Here is a 17,719-nt window from a genome sequence, read left to right as displayed (position 1 = left end):
AACCTGCTCGAAGATGTACGCAAAGGTATGGTAGCGAAGACTTCATTACCTTTCAATGAGAAAGCACGAATGTGAGTTTTGGAACTGGTTTATTGACTGCAATTGCTTATGGTCGGATTCACTCTGCACACCGTTCCTCTAGAAAAAAATATATAGCAGTTAACTTCGCAACATGAACGTGAGATTTGGAACCGATTTGCCGGCTGCAGTTTTTTACGATTGTCTTCGTTATGAATATTACTCCGCTAAAAAAAGTTAAATTGAAAGATTCCTGCGGTCTGTTTTCAGAGGAATATATGAGGAATTCTGTGACCTTGTTAATTTTCTTCCATGAAAGGGAAATAATTACAGAATTCTGTCAACTTTTGAAAAAAAGAAAATATCGGATCGGTAAAATTATCGGTAAATAAACCGATATGCCGATATACCGATATGCTTATATCGGCCGATACCGATAGAGTACCGATTAATCGGTCCCATCCCTAATGTAAATACAAATCCATTTTTTTCAGTGCTGGTGCAAAATTAATGAAAAATTCAAATTTTGCATACTTTCCATGATAATTACACCTTGCAAAAGATCAAAATGCCGGAATCGTATTGGCAGATATTGGTAAATAAATTCCAACTGATAACTTTGATATTCATTGGTATCGGCCGATACTGATAGTTCAGCATTGGCTCAGCCGTAATATAAACACAACATTCCCTCTGTGGTATGCTATAATATATTCGGATTCCACTTTGAACTGTAGGTCCAACCCCAATTGGCCTTTCTGTGCATAAAGTGGACTTAACAAAAGTTCAAACTTCTGATACATTGGCAGTGCAATCTGCTCACCCCTTTAACTGTGTTTTATTTACAACTTCTCATACATATTATTTATTTTTTTTATTCTTGAAGTACTTGAAAAACCTATAGCCTGTGGCAATGGATTGTGGTGTATCCCCTGAAAATGACTATTGGATGCAGTTCAAATGTTTTAAATAAAAAAAATATATACTGGAATTATACCTAACTGAGAATAAGAATTTGTATATATTTGTTAGAACTTGACACCTCAGTGTCATTGATCTTGCCATCAAACGTTTCAGGTTCCTTTATTAGTACAAGGTGGTGCATATTGTATCTACCAATTTAAGTTGGCAACCCTGCAAGAATGCACGTGCTCATGTGAGGAATACCTACTTCCATGAGAGTTGGGAGTCAGGCAATTAATATACCATGGAGCACTGGCCAGTGCAGACACAGATTGCTGCAGTACAAGCCTTTATACAGACATCAGGCACTGCAACAGTACAATGGAGGTCACCATGCACCTGTTCCAGACACACACAACAGTCTGAGGTGGAGAGCCACGAGTAATGTTGAGAACGATAAATTGCCATGAAATAGATGATACTCCACAAAACATGTTGAGACGTGCATCATGAAAGCCTTCCTGCATCACCTTGAACAGTGCATCCAAGTAGAAGGACATTTAGAGGACGTTATTTTCAAGGTGTCTGTATTGTCCATATTATATACTATATTAAATGCCCATGTGTATATATTTTTATTTCATAACCACATAAAGTTACTACAAGCACTCACCATCTTTCCGTTGTAATTTGAAGTTGGTAGATGCAATATGAGCCACCCTGTATCTTGTCACATTCTCAATTTCATCTGTTCATGTATAATATTCACAATTAGGCTAAAGAGGCAGAAAAGCAACATAAAATTAGAAAAATACAAAGTTTACGTACTTGCAGGCCAGAAGATTTAACGTAATTCATTTCCCGTCACTCATTTTTTATTGCCTGCTGGATGACCTTGTCAGCTTTCATGTGAGTGCTTCTTTCCACTGACTGGAGACTGCACATGCTTTGTTCTCTCCCAGAAGGAGCTTGTTGTTTATTCCTTTTATAAGGGAAAAACCAAAAACAAAAAAAGAGAACACATAGTTGCCACTCTACACTCACAGTGGATTGGAAATGAAAGCAACCATATTGACCGCAGTGGTTAGCACAGCATACTACAACGGCTGGGGTCCTGGGTTAGAATCCTGGCCTGGGCATTCTGTGTAAGTGTCCCTTCATCATTCATTTTCATCGTCCCAATTAGCCAAAAGTGGAAGGAAAGTGGGGCAAAATAACAAATGAAATCAGAAGTCAACCGTCACATCAAAAGAAAGGTAAAGTTCTTCCGTGCATGTAGGACTGTACCATGTAGGCACATTTTAGGGGGTGTGGGGCATAGAGAGGGCCCCACGCATTCTCGATCTCTGCGATTTTGGAGGTAATGTGATCAGCACCACACTCCAGCTGCCTTTACTCCAATAGGATTGACACCCAGGTACCCATTTATTTGAGGCTGGGTGAACTCCAGAGCCAGGTGCAAGGCTGGAAAAATTCCAATCTTATATCACCCACCTTTGGAATAGAATCTGGATCTCCCACCTGGCAGTTAGATGCCCTACCGACTAGACTATTGTGGCACCTAACTTTCACGTAAGGAGCAGAAGAATAAGGGCTTGAATAACTTATTGACATTATTTTATTGTCCTTTTGAAGGACTTGTGCAACAACACAGTCAATTCCTTTGCTTACACCAAGCATAAGTTTGTCAACAACAGTGTGCAGACAACAGACTACTGAATGGTGGAAACTCTTTCACGATAAACCTCCTGGCCTGAAGATATTATTTAGTTCAGTGTTTTTATGATTATACAGGGTGTATGAAAAGTCTTTCCCTGATTACAAACTTTATTCATATCTGCTGTATGTAAGTTAGAGATGTGAAAGTGGTGCCAAAATGTTGGAAAACTAACCAAGTTTTTTTTTGTTGCAGGTTTTAGTAACTTGGCTGCAGTGTAACAGTGTCAGTGCCCAGGAAACCGGAAATGTTCACAAATCAGGAAGAAGCTCACTGTCCTCTGGTATCACGAGACCCAGTCACCAATAACAGTGCAGAGGAACTTTCAAACAACATATGGAAAGATGCCGCTCGATGTCAAGAGCATTAAGTCATGGTATGACAAGTTCAAGACCACAGGTACTGTTGCTGACTTAGAGAGAAGTGGCCGACCATCAACCTCAGCAATTTCAAGCAACTACATCAGCCAAAAAGATATTTTCATGATATCTTACACAAACTTTTATTGTTTCGTGCATACAAAGTGCAAATTGTACAGGCTTTGTTGCCCATTGATACCAGAGGACACACTGAGCTTTTTCCTGATTTGTGAACATTTCCGGTTTCCTGGGCACTGACACCTTTACACTAGAGCTACGTTACTGAAACCTGTAACCAAAAAAACCTGGTTAGTTTTCAAAAATTGACCACCACTTTCACATCTCTACCTTACATATAGCGGATGTGAATAAAGTTTGTGATCAAGGACACCCTGTAGTTATATTTAAATATGTTTTTGCAGTGATGGGAAGGATTGTTCATGCACATTTGGAATTAATTTTTCTGCTGGTGCGCTTACGGATAAGTTGGCAGGCTGCTTTAAACCAAATGTCCTGAGCTGCATACTGGATGGTGAAATGAAGGTTTGGAACGAAGACTTGAGGTCCTTTGGCACCAAAGGTAAGGAAAAAATGTTAAATTGTTTACTTTAGTTATTTCTGTTCAATTTGCAGCTAATGTTAGCATAAACTTTAGGTAACAAGACTTTAAAAGTCTATTTCCAATTACTAGTGAATTGGTAAGTAGGACTGAGCTGATACTTCTTTTAACGATAAATATGAATATGTCATTCTCTATAATGATGTCAGGAATAGCATCACTCTTCAAGTAAGGACCATTTTCCCATGAACCATGAAAAATTTGGAAATGGATGTTGAAAATTAGAAGGAAATCCGTCAAAAAATATGTTAGATGTACTTATTTTGGTTATTGCAATGCAATTCTCTTCTCGAACACTATACTACATGTCGTCGGTGGTACGACATTTAACCCAGCATGTGCATTCTCCGCTAGGACATAGGGACGTGTACTGGATAAAATATCCCCACAATGAAAATTGCTTCTGAAGTCCAAATTTTTAATTGTTTCAATGCATGTAAATAGTAATACCTTCATTGTGTAATCTAATTTTATTAATTTTGAATGTTTGCATTGAATCACACAACTGATAAAAGAGGGAAAAAAGAACACGTTGAAATACCAAACTGAAATGGGTGTGTTGGGTGAAATTTGCGCAGGCAGTGTTTCTACGGCCCTGTGAGCGAAACTAACGAACTAACAGCTGATTCAAGGTCTTGACACTTGGAAGGGTTTACTGGAAAGATACTGAGAAGGGTGATGACCTCAGACACTCATCGGAAGTGATCTAAAAATGTATTTCAAAATCGCTGGGTAACTTTTACCCATATGCACGTTCTTTCAGGTTAAGGCCACTATCTCTAACTACATTCACGCACCCGGTTGTGGCTGGGGTTTTGGTTGCTGTGCAAACCACTTTTTTTATATCTTTTTAGTAATCTCTGTTTATTTACTGATACCAGCTGACATTTTTCTGGCATTTTGGTCTTTCACTGGGTCCACTAAAATGCCATGTGATGCTTTTGAAAAGTTATTTATCCTAGAAATTTTGCTAAATTTCAATGTTTTCATTCGATTTGCACTAGTATTGTGTGAAAAGCTGGATTTTGGGATTACAAAACAGGTATTCTAATATTCTGATGTAATTCTGTAATAATTTGAAGGAAACGTCTTGCTAAATTGATGCATATAATTTGTGTGGAATACTTCCGCACTAACATTTAACAATATTTTGAACAGCTTTTAACTTTTACAATTTTCAAGCACAGGTATCTGCATTGGTATAGGTACATGTTGAAAGTAGTAACAGCTCTTAAATCAGCCAGTTCTATTGTTGTTCGGTTTATCTGTGTTATAAAAATATTACCAAACTTTGAATGTCCATGGAAATTATTGTTACTGCATTAAATTGTGGTTCGATAATACTGTTGTATGCATGTGTGCATTAGGACAGCTAATACAAATGTAATGGGATCAGCCGATACCAAAAGAAAAGCTTGTTCGGGATATATTCGAACAGCTTTGCAATGCTACTACCATGTGTGGAATTGAGCTGAAGTGATGGTGTAGCTGTTGTTTTCAGTTGTGTATCACAGCCTGTAGGTATCAGTGTCATGCACGTAGCTGTCAAATGATGCCGAAAGTGAAGGGTATGTCATGGCCATTTCCCATGCACATTTATTGTATGACCAAATAGTAAAACGGTGTGGAAGAATGGTTAGCAGTTGGAAAAACCACTGTGAAAGAGATAGTGTCACGGTGCCCATGGCAGGGGCGGTTGCTAAACATTCACCCACAAAAGTCACCCATGCTGTGTTCGTAAAGCCTGCATACGCAATCTCCTCCCACACCACATTGTAGAACACAGGTTCAACTGCAGAAAACTCTAGAAACTATGAAATACACTTGGCGGGGTCACAATGGACATTTACCTCACTGGCAGTGTTCACATTCCTTGATTACATACTGTAACACTGATAGCAAGGGGCGCAGCAACTTTCTTCGCTACTTCCAGGACACTTTTTCAAAGGACTTAATGGTTGTCGCTGGATTCAGTTATGTGGGGAAGTTGCCGATAAGTAAGGTGGACAGAAATGTGAAGGTGAATGCTGCCTACTTTGTCATCCATCCCCCTTTTTTTCATACAGCCTTCCCTCATTTGTAGAGAGAATCCTCTCAACAGGTGTGCATTCATATGGAGAAGGCCTCAAACCATACCACCGAAACATCCCTCTGCTTTTATCAGGAGATGGAACGGGAATCGGGTATCTGTTTTTTCCTATTTCAGGATATTCTGGGGAAAAGCCTTGATGCCAGTCCTATGGATTTCTGTGCATTTAGACTTGAAACGACGTCTGAAACACTGACGTCCACGTACACTCCTCTGTCTTTGGAAAACCTGCAGAGGAATTTAATTTACTATATTTGGTGATACTTTTCCAGAGTCGAAGTATTTTGTGAGTGTAAAAGTAGCACATAATTTTGAATATTTATTGGGATGGGTCAATATGAAATTTTGGCCAATACTGATAAAGTACCGATATAAAATTTACCAATACCAATAATCGATATTCTAGCGATCAGATATCAAATTGCAAATGGTCCTTGATAAACCTGAGTAGTTCATTTACCACCTTAATAAATGTGTTTTTCTAGGTGACTGCAGTGAAAAAGTAGTTGCATATTTAGACATTTACATTTTTGAAATGTTGGGCAAGGAGATTATCCATAAAAATTATAACAAAATGTCAGAATTTTGCACTAAATTATAAGATATTTATAGATATATCGGATCAGGAAAATAATCGATGCTGATAGAGTACCAATTTATCTGTCCCATCCCTAATATTTATGCAAGAATATTGTGGGGAGAAATGGATTTTTTGATTACATGAATATCTCATGTAAATTGTAGACTGCTATGATATAGTTCCAGTGGAAGACTTGTATTTTAAAATTTATGAATATTCTCAAAACCTTCAAATGCATATTGGTAGGAATCTGCAAGCATGTCAGTGGTGGTTTAGTTAAAAAAGATAATAGGAGTAAGTTGTTTTTTTGCATGCCAGGATTCATAAATGTGGTGGCCTCAACTCTTAAATTCAATTAAGAATTGCATAATTTAATATTACCTGGATTTTTTCCATGAACACAGGTCAGAATTTTGATGTGCAGATATTGAAGCCAGGTGGTGTATATCATCCTTACTTCTCAGCATTTGATGTATTGCTTTTGAATGATCGAGTGCTCACCAACAAACCTCTTCAGGAGAGAATGTCTATACTGGAGAATGTTTTTACTCCAATTGAAAGTGTTATGGTTTATAGTAAACGGTGGAAAATAAGCAGCAAGTAAGTGCTTCTTTTTTTTTCTTGTATAGGGTGTGGCATAAAAATGGGCTATTTTAGAATGCAATAAAACTAATACTATGTTTTATTTTTAAAAAAATACAAACACATAAACTACATCCTTGGACATTGTCATTTGCGAACAGTCATGTTCTTGTTTTGAAAATTATGCCCTGCAGGTTTCTGCCATTTCATTGTTGACACGTGAACAATATGCAACTGCGCACATTCCAACATCTGAATAGAAATGTTTGTCAGTTTCTGCTTGATTGCACTTCCCGTAGCTTCAAAGTTCTTCACCCACATCCTGATTGCATTGGCCAATGGAATAAGACCATGTCTCCCAAGATTAAAATAACATTGATGTTCTTGTCTCGCAGAGGCAACAGTGTCACCATTTTTACAGAATGTCCTCACAGCTACAGCTCTGCTCCAGCGATCAGTGTCTGTAAATGGTTTACATTGGTGATGCAAATGACATTCAATAAGTGTTGTGAACACCATTACCGAAACTCTCCCAACGAAAGAACTAAAAAAATATACCAGGTGTTTAAAACAATTGAGTGGTTACAAAAATGTATTGCAACTAAAGTGTTGAACGAACGTTAATGAAACCAGTCCAGAACGAAGAAGGAACCCAAACATTTTTTTTCTTTTGGACACCTACAAATGTTCAATGTGTGCACCATGGGTGACACGCCACACATGGACACAAGAGTCTAGTTCTTGCCACACTCGTATCAACATGGTCCTCTCAATAGTGTATATTGCTGCAATGATGTGCTCCCATAGGTCTGCAATATCACGTGGCATCGGTGGGACGAATACCCTGTCTTAGATGAAAACACACAAAAACAAGTCACACTGTAAGGTGTAATGATCTTAACAATGACCAAAACATTGAACAAAACACTGAGTAATGTGAGTGTCTCCTAGCAACAGGGATGTGAACTCTCAGCTTAACAAAACATACTTGCATGGACTGTGTGCATTCCTTGTTCATTCTGGACTGGTTTCATTAACGTAAGTTCAATAGTTTACTTTCAATAAATTTCTGTAACCCCAGAATTATTTCTGAAACACCTGGTATTTATGCAACACCCTATATTTTGATTGTTTATGACAATAGATGAATACAGGGTGGTTACTCACTGGAAATTCCTTGAATTCTGGGAATTGTGTGAATTATTGGCTTTGGGAATTCTGTGTGAATTTTTCTCCGAAGACGTGAAAAAATTGCAACTTTTATTAATTCCAATCCCATTGAATTTATACGTAATGATAAATGCCCTGAGACACATTTTTCACAGTTTAGCTTTTATTTTTGGAAAACAAGGGAGAATTCACTCAATTCATTAACATTGTTACTGTCCTTTGCATAACAAACTATTTGATAGATGGAAGATTATTACAAGATAAGGTATCTAGAAGTTGATTAGTAAAATTTGAGTTTGAAATTTGTGTACAATTAACTATTTTTTGTAGATTAGTATATCCCGAAACATTTGTGACTTGTGTTTGTAGATGCATTTCAAACCTGAATATGTGAAATGGCAAATGTAAAATTAAATATTAATAATATATATATATATATATATATATACAATTTAATTGAATTAGAATTTTTGGATACTTGGAATCACAGACCCCCTTTACATTGTTAATATAATTGTGTATGTGTGGTGAGAGGCAGTAATACGTAAGATTCAATACAGAAAACATCTGCTTGTACCCTTAAATATTTGGAAACTTCACCTTGAAAACCGAGAATTATACTTGCATGTTATCATGGTTCTACAGTGGCCACTCTGGAATAGAAAATCAGTGTTTTCATCCAAAAATCAGTTTGCCAAATTGCTCTGCACTATTCATTTTATAACCTACCAGTAGAAATTTGCATGCCTATCAAATGATGGGTGCATAAAAAGTGCTCCTACCCTATGTAAATAACAAAATGTGAATTAATCTGAAAATTTTATGTTTGTGAATGCATGTAATGTGCATATTTCACCAACATAAATTATAAGTATCTGTAGCCTGTATGCTACACAGACAAATGAAGTCAAACTTGACTACTTTTTTAAAGCATCGCACTCATAACACATTTTCATTATTGTTTTTCTTGTATTTAGGCTGTCATCACACTCAGTTTTTTCATTTGTTAGAACACATCACAAAGTACTTCACAATTATAGTAAAATCTCGTTAACCTGGACTAATGGGGGGATCAGTTGACTGGTTTAACGAAAGTCCGGATTAACTGAAATAACCTAAAAGAACAGTAGAAAGTGCATTAAAACTCTGTTAATAGCAACAAACACTTTTATTATGGTGTATTTAAAGGGTATAGGCCTAAATACACTATACAGGACAGTGCAAAGTCTATGGGAAACAGAATTTCATCAGTGGTTGACTGCCTTTTATTTGGAAAGTTCTCTTGTTGACTTCTAGCCACATTTAACACCTTGCATTTTGCTTTTTTTCCAATTTTTTTTTTTCCTTTTGGCTGTCTGGATTAAGTGAAGTCTGGCTTATTGGCATCCGGATTAACAGGTTTTTACTATGAAATCAGTTCATTATGTATTTTTTAATCCAATCTTAAATCTAGAACAATACATTATATGTGTGAAAAGTCATGCACATAACTCTAAAATGTAAGTGCTCATATTTTAGTTGGTATGAAAGTGAAAAAATGAAATGAGTGATTGTAAGTAGAACACTTCTTTTTATGTGTTTGCAGAAGAGAAGTGTTAGATGCCCTAAATATGGCCATCGATAACCGAGAAGAGGGGATAATTCTTAAGGATCCTCAGTCTGTATACAACCCAAATTTAGGAAAAGGAGGATGGATAGAATTCAAACCTGAGGTATTCTATACAGATTTTATATTTTTAAATACTTTTTATGTATTTCTATAATTTTATTACATAATCTGTTATGAGAAAAATGTGATTACTTCCTAATTTTGCAGGTAACAATGTTGAATTTTACCTAGTTATATAGGAGTAATTTTTGATAGGAGTGACAGTCACTGTCTGTATGAACTACCTCCATGAAGTACTTGTATTGTTTTTATTACTATTCTTTATTTTATGTTACTTTCCTTCCACTTTTGCCTAATCGTGACAATGAAGAAGACTGATGACTAGATGAAATGATGAAGGGATACTCACAAAAAACACCCATGCCCAAGTAAGGATTCAAACCTGGGAATTTTTAAGGCAAGATTAAAAGTCTACCAACTATTTCAACATTTTGTATGTAGTTCCATCAACAATGCTTCTTTGGGTGTAATAGTAGTCTTGTAACTAATATGTAACTTCCTTTCTCTTCAGTATACAGATGAGCTACTGAAGCACTTGGATCTCCTGATCGTTGGAGGATATTTTAGTGGAGGCAAGGAAATACAAATAGTCAGCCATTTTTTGTTGGCAGTTGCTGTGCCACCATCAGAATCAGGTGTGCTATGCTAATTGTTATTTTTTAACCCTCTAAGGATTGGCTGCAAGTACAGGTATCGCCAAAATACGAGGGTCAGGGCATCAGTCATGAACTATTTTTTTCCCCTCAAGAATGCAGGACCAGCACAAAAATTCAAAATATGCAAATGGAAGAGGACACTTTATGTAATTGAACAATGTATGAACAAGACTGGTTGTGTGTACCAGAGGTTGGTAGGGAAGTGCCAAAAAAGGATTACAAAAAGTCTTGTTCTACATGCATGTATTAGTCACAAGGCTATAGTCAGTACAAAAACAGAGGTGCAAACAAAGTGCCACTTATACCCTCAAAGAGTTCACAACACACTGCCAATGATGTCGGAGACGGTTTCCCACATGTGGGAGGTGTTGAATACTATCTGTGTCATCAGGTGAGAGTTGGGACATGTCACTGCACTTTTTTTTTTTTTTTGTACTGACAATGTATATGTGCAACTAATACATGCATGTAGGTTGAAACTTTTTGTAATGTTTTTTTTTGGTACTCCCCTACCAACCCTTAGTAAACATGACCTGCCTTGCTAATACATTGTTCAATTTCATACAGTGTCCTCTTCCATTTTTTTTCTTTGTGTCGGTCCTGCATTCTCGTGGAAAGAAAATATTCACCATTATATGACCCTCGTAGTAATGATTTGAGGATGGCGAGTTTGTCCCAGCCCCAGCACCATGTGACTGCATTTAACATGTCATTTTTAGAAAACTAGATATGGCATTTCAATTCTGTACATTTACATGTGAAGGTGTGACATACTTAAATTTCAACCCAATATGAGTATCGGAATTTTTGTCAAAAGCTGTTTTTAAATTTCTTTCTTAAGGCACAAATAACACTTTGTGTCCAACCAGACACGAGATTCTGGAAAGACCCTAAACTGCCCCTCCCCTATCAACCTTTCCCCACTGTGAGTTGGAGGAAAAGAGTTTTGTGCAATGGATGCTTGTAGGAGGGGAAGAAAACAGCATTAAGCTTATGAGAGTATTATTTCGTTTGTTTTCTTGGGAATATCAAACTTTCGATGGCATAGGAAAAACACATGAATGGAAAGAGGACAGGTTGAAGATTTTGTTTATGGTGGGAAAAGTCAAAACTTCCATTTGATTAGTCATAATTTGTAATTGCTTCTCCACAAGTAATTCATGCGATTCTGTAAATACTTATTCATCTTTTTTTTTTTTTTTTTTTTTACAGATCATATCATCTAGCTTCATAACTTTTAGAAACTGCTTCCACTTGCACTTTATTGAAATAAATACACACCTAGTACAAAACTGCCACTCTTTGCTTTAAGCATTTTAAAGCATATGGTTTTCAGATGCTGAAACAGGGTGGCTACTCATCATGAATTCCTTGAATTCTGGGAATTATGCATGAATTATTGTCTCCGGGACTTATGCGTGAATTTTTCTCCTTAGACGTGAAATATTGCAACTTTTATTAATCCAAATCCCATTGAATTTGTACATATTTATAAATGCCCCGAGGCAAGTTTTTCAGTTTAGCTTTTATTTTTTTTTTGATAAAGGAAGACAAAAACTGCATGGAAAATAAAACCAAATTCAATCAGTTTACTTTGTTAGTGTCCTTTGCAGAATAAACTATTAGACAGACTGAAGATTTCAAGGTAACATATCTTGAAGATGATTAGGTAAATAAAAAAAGGTAAAGTGTTCCCCTGTGCTTAGCACCATGCCATGAAGGCATATAGGGGGTGCGGGGGTAACGCCCCACACTTTCTTGATCCGGTCGTGAGTGGGGGTGATGTGATCAGCACCATGCCCCTAACCGCCTTTACCCCCCAGGGTTTCCCCCAGGTACCCATGTCATTCGACGCTGGGTGGGTGCCGGGACCGCTTCCAACATTAGAAAAGTTCCCGGATTGAACCGGCCTGGGGATCGAACCGGGGACCTTTAGCATGGTAGTCAGATGCGTTACCGACAGCCACTGCGGCCACATTAGGTAAATTTGAGTGAAATCCTAATAAATTAATGTAAACACCTGCTTGCACCCTTGAATTTTTTGAAAGTTTGCCTTGAAAACCAGGACTTATACTCGAATTTTATCGTGGTCCTAGAGTGGTCACCCTGTGCAAGATGTTTTTACAATTCATGCAATGAGAAGTATTAATTGTAGAGAGTTTGTTTGTTGTTTAGAACTAAGATCCTAAGAGTACTACAGTTTAGATTTTTTATTTAAATCTGTTTATTGGCAAGGTCCACAGGGGCTCTCTTCCCTTTTTTCTTTGCAAAATTTAAATACTATATTATTCTTGTAATTCTGTTTTTTGGAAACAGGATACCACAAGTTCTCTTCGTACAAGTAATATTTTGAGAGAGAAAAAAAAAACTGCAACTGTCTATGCTAAATAGTTTCCCTTCTGCAAATATTTTTGTATAGCACTGCACATTTGAAAGATGCATGATTGAAAAAACCTCATGTCCTGAAAAGCTTACAGGTGGGAGTAATGATGGAAGTTTTGCTTTTTACTCATTATTACATGTAAAATTTAATGTTTTTTTTAAAATGTAGTGGTTTAGGAGCTAGTGATTTTCATAAATGTATTCTATAATTTTGCAGGGATAACAAGTAACTTTTTCAATCTACGCTTGTTAATAATAGTAACAATGGATATATTGTTTTGTAATTCGAGTATGTCATACCTTCATATGTATACTAATGAAGGAAAAAGACAGAACTCAATTATTGTGTGTAGTTTTAAAAAAATGACACGTTAATTGCTTCTGGGCAGTGCTGGTCAATATAGCATCCATCTGTCCTCAGTGTGGTCGATATATCAACCATCCACTAAAGTTAAAACATGCAGGCAGGAAACTTAGTTTTTCAATGTTATTTTTCACTGCGGTCAAAATTGCATTTTAATGAGGTCTGATCCAATACCACTTTCAATCAGTTGATACTGATACAAATACCATTGCTTGAACATTCTAACAGAAAATTGTTTAATACTGATAGAGGAGCATTCTGTTGCAATTATGCCATATCAATTTGCTTGTTTTGCTTTAAAATATTAAAAGAATTGCGTTGGACTACTACCATAGCTGTTATTTAATTATAATTTTTTTTTCACACAATAATGGTGCAAAATGAATATTTAAAAAAATGAAATTTTGCATATTTTCAGGATAATTAGTCTGCTAAAATTTTACATGGAATTTTTGCAGAGACTGCTATGAGCCCATACCATATGAAAGAATTGACCAGTCTCAGTGATTATATTCCGTCCAATATTTTCTGATATTGGTATCGGCCAATTCTGTTATCAACTCAGTCCTAACTTCAATACAACGTTCTGCTGAATATAACAGGAATTTTGCATTTCATGTTTTTTTTCCCCTACCAGGGCTGACGTTAGGGGTGTGTGACATGTGCCACCGTACAGGACCTCGCGGTTAGAGAGATTTAATATTATTGACTCTTTTATTCACATTCATTTCTCATGAAAAATTGATCACATTAGAATAGATAAAATAAAAGAGAAGGAGCTACATTAAGAATACAGCTTTATTTGCAGTCATACTATAGAAAAGGAAACCGAAATTGAAAACGGGGACAGTGAGCCTGCTGTGGTAAGAAAATTTCAGCACTAATAGTGGAGTTCTTGTTTGTGGTCCCAACCTTGTACCGATTCCCTGACATAAACTCTATTGTTTGATATAGTGCAGACATCTTTGTGATTCTTTGCATTGAAACTGAACTCCCAGACCCCAAATTTGAGGATGGGAATTTCCGTTGTCGGTAAATTGAGAACAGATGTCAAGAAAAGGATAGACCATTACAGGGAATATTGTCCCGGTTGGCAATTTGCCCTTTGTGTGAACGGATCCGCAGCTGAATAGAAATAAAGATTTGGAGATACTTTTATTTCTACTTCCTTGAAACCCAAGGAAGGGGCTAAGAATTGCAGATATCATGGATTTTACCACTAGGCCAATGAACTAAAAAAAGCTAACCCCCGGGGTGGTATTTGAAGAGTGGATGAGGGTGAATTGCCCCTCTGGTTTCTCTATCTCCCTGTAGTCAAAGTTTACCTGATTTTTGCCCGCTTTGGGAGAAAGTAGAGGTCGAAGAACCTTGTGCTGTGGTTGCCAATGTTTTGCTCTTAGGGGAGCAAATGTATGTTCAAATTTTTATAATGTCCCAATACTTCAGGAGCAGTTAACTGAAATTCCTCGCACTGGAATTTTTTTCAAATAGCACAATGGGCTCTCATCCCTCGCCAGTATTGACACCATAAAACTTGACGTCAATTATGGGATTGACCAGGGTGCACACAGAAGTGGGCTGATAATGACGTGGACCACATTATCAAATACGCGTATTTGGGGGTGATTTTCTTCCTTAAAATAATATAAAATTGAACAGTGTACATTTTTCTTAAATATATGTAATATTGTAATATGCAAAAAAAAGTTTACAAAGTTTACACCATGCTGCAATATGTGCAATGAGGTGGGGGAGATGGGAATCAGAATGTATATCCTTAGTAATCCATTTACTTTAGCTGGTTTCAAGTCACTTTTACTACCAGGTGCAAACATATTTAGTTCGTTAGGTGAACGGAATGATGAATTTCAGGGGAAGGCAGATTAATTAAAGTGTAAAGCTAAGTGATTTCAGTTATAAAATAGTTACACTGTCTTAATTAAATGCTTTGAGAGGATTGTGACATGATATGGGTGAACGCCATTGGCCTTGGGAGGAGGAGATGGCGACCCCTGGGATTGACGACGTGAGGGATACATTTTATCTGAGAGGTAATCTATATTGTGCTCTCTAAAAGAATTTCCCTCAATTACATCATACCAAATATTTATACTTCCACAACACAAGTGTAAAGATAGTGTTCGTAGTAGAAAGTGTTAGGTGGGGGATTTTTGTTCAAGTCTTGGGGGTAGTTGGGTATTCTTGGCATAAGCAAAGGGACTTAGCTGGGAATATCATTCTCTTGCACCCCCATCCCCACTGCACCTAGAGCATTGGTAAAGATTTTAAGTAACACACAAATATGTATATTCGTGTATGGATATATACGTACCTGCACAGGCTGTTGCTGCGAACCACCGACAACGTTTCACAGCATGAAGAGGACATCAATGTGAACAACTTTTCTTGATAACGTTTTGTTGATGTAAAATCGATGAGGTTTCATTTAGACTTTAAGACTCCTCAAAAATTGTCATTTTCTATATGTTTGAAGTCACGAGTCACATCTTTCTACCGGAAAACTACAAAACTGTAGTATGCTACAGATAGATAGGAAAGGGTCGCCCTCAGGATATTAATATAACTTTGTGAGTCACTAATGAACGATAAGCAACTACGTGAATTGAGCGAAAGTTAAAATTAGGAATGTCTTTCTGCTAGCACAATCACGCTTCCATAGAGTACAAAGAGGTCTATGTTGATAAAGGTTAAGTTCCCTGTGCATATAGCACCGTGTCATGAAGCCACATTTAGGAGATGTGTGGGTAGACTCTTACACATTCTCGATCTCAGCCATTTTGGAGGTGATGTGATCAGCACAATGCTCCGGCTGCTTTACCTCCGGGGTTGCCCCAGAGGTGCCCCCAGATGCCCATTTATTTCAGGCTGGGTGGGGCCCCCAGAGCAGCTTTATGCGGTGACAAAGCCAGAAAAATTCCAACCTTTGATCACCCACCTGGGAATCGAAACTGGGTCTCTCGCGTGGCAGTCAGCCGCTCTACCGACTAGACTACCATGGCTCTTAATGTAGGTTTTGCAACGATGAATCCGTAGTACATGGCTACGTACATACAGGATATTTTTTTTTTCAAGGGCTGATAGAAAGCCGAAACAGGTCCTAAAGTAGCAAAAAGTTATTACAGAAAGTCATTTGTCTTCATGTCCTCAACATGCTGCCAAATTTCGTTGGTGGCTCAAAGGTGGCTCGTGTTAAAGGTGGGGTAATAATTATGCAATATTAATAACCATGTTGGTCTTAGTGTAGAATTTTACGAGGAATTGAAGATGTATACATTTTTATTTTTCAAAATATAAGGGCCTCGTGGGTATAGTTCGCACAAGGCCTCACGCTTCCTAACGGTGGCCCTGTTTCCTACTAAGCACATGATTTGAGTAACAAGACCTGTACCATCTTCACACAAACAGAAAAACTGGGGCCTCCCCAATGGTGTAGTGGTAGCGTGGTCGCATTGTAATCAAGGGGTCCCGGGTTTAAAACTGGGTTGAGGAACAGAGTGGTGTGGATCAGTGTAGGTTCAGTCCCAATTAGCCTAACTGCATAAAGTGGACTTAAAACACCAACTCAGTCAATCACAAACAGAACAGTCATTTTTTATGAAACTACTACTTTGAAAATGGTATATTGTTAAACAAATTTTGATTAAATTTATTTATGCATATATAATATATGCACGGTATAAGAATAGTTTTAAGCTTTCATTCCCTTTTGCAGATGAAGAACCAAGTGAATTTCACTCGATAGCACGCGTGGGTTCAAGGTACTGGCTTGAAGAGCTGGGTGAGCTGTTGACAAAGTTGCAGCCTCACTGGCATCCTGTGAAGAACGGGGAGTGCCCCAAGGCAATTATTTGGACTAAGGAAAAACCTGATTTTTGGATTTCTCCAGAGAATTCACACATATTGGAGGTTTGTGGACTTTTTCTTATTTGTTGCTAAGTGTTGCCCTTGAGTTCCATTCAATATGTACGATAAATTAACATACAGATTTCATTAAAAGTTAGAAATGTCCCTCTCTTTATATTGAATTTGTACATCACATTCTCAGATACTTGACACACTTTAAAAAGACAAGAGATTGTGACTTTGTATGAACAGCAGTGAACAAAACAAAATCTATTATTTTTTGTGAATTATGAGCCGACCTCTGAGGCAGAGTGGTTTGCACACCATGCTACAATGCCAGGGTCCCAGGTTCATGTCATGGCCAGAGCATTGTTCTTTGTGAGTGTCTCTTCATCAATTTCATCATATCATCATTCATCTTCACCTTTGTGATTAGCTAAAAGTGACATAAAAGCAAAGTAAAATAAACCAAATCAATATAACAATAATAATTTTGTAAATTATGCGAACTTTGTCCCATAGTGAAAATTTCAACACAATGCAATTATTACATCACATAAAATCTCCAGAATATGACTTTACTCACAAACAAGGAAGAAGAATGAATGGTATTTTCTAATAATAGGTGAGTACGAATATCTGTTGCAATCTTGGATGTAGTTCTTACACTTTTTGGATTGGTTTAAATCTAGAAATCGCGATTTAAATCAAGATTTAATTCAGGCTGTATTTTTTTTTTAAAAAAAT

At 37.1% G+C, this 17,719-nt stretch overlaps 1 protein-coding gene across 1 annotated transcript in view; it reads left to right on the top strand.

Annotated features, from left to right (window-relative positions):
* LOC145982739 (DNA ligase 4-like) overlaps positions 1 to 17,719 on the top strand; it is a gene marked incomplete at its 3' end in the record, with an annotated part of 102,694 nt that overhangs the window by 35,120 nt on the left and 49,855 nt on the right. The window contains exons 5-9 of the mRNA XM_083116100.1: positions 3,420 to 3,577; positions 6,690 to 6,885; positions 9,623 to 9,749; positions 10,218 to 10,341; positions 16,842 to 17,035. Coding sequence (XP_082972226.1) covers positions 3,420 to 3,577; positions 6,690 to 6,885; positions 9,623 to 9,749; positions 10,218 to 10,341; positions 16,842 to 17,035 — 799 coding nt within the window. The remainder of the gene's footprint in view (positions 1 to 3,419; positions 3,578 to 6,689; positions 6,886 to 9,622; positions 9,750 to 10,217; positions 10,342 to 16,841; positions 17,036 to 17,719) is intronic.

This window comes from Lepisma saccharinum, unplaced genomic scaffold (assembly GCF_977018435.1).
Source record: "Lepisma saccharinum unplaced genomic scaffold, izLepSacc3.1 HAP1_SCAFFOLD_383, whole genome shotgun sequence".
NCBI lineage: Eukaryota > Metazoa > Arthropoda > Insecta > Zygentoma > Lepismatidae > Lepisma > Lepisma saccharinum.
This window is presented reverse-complemented; position numbering and strand designations above follow the sequence as displayed.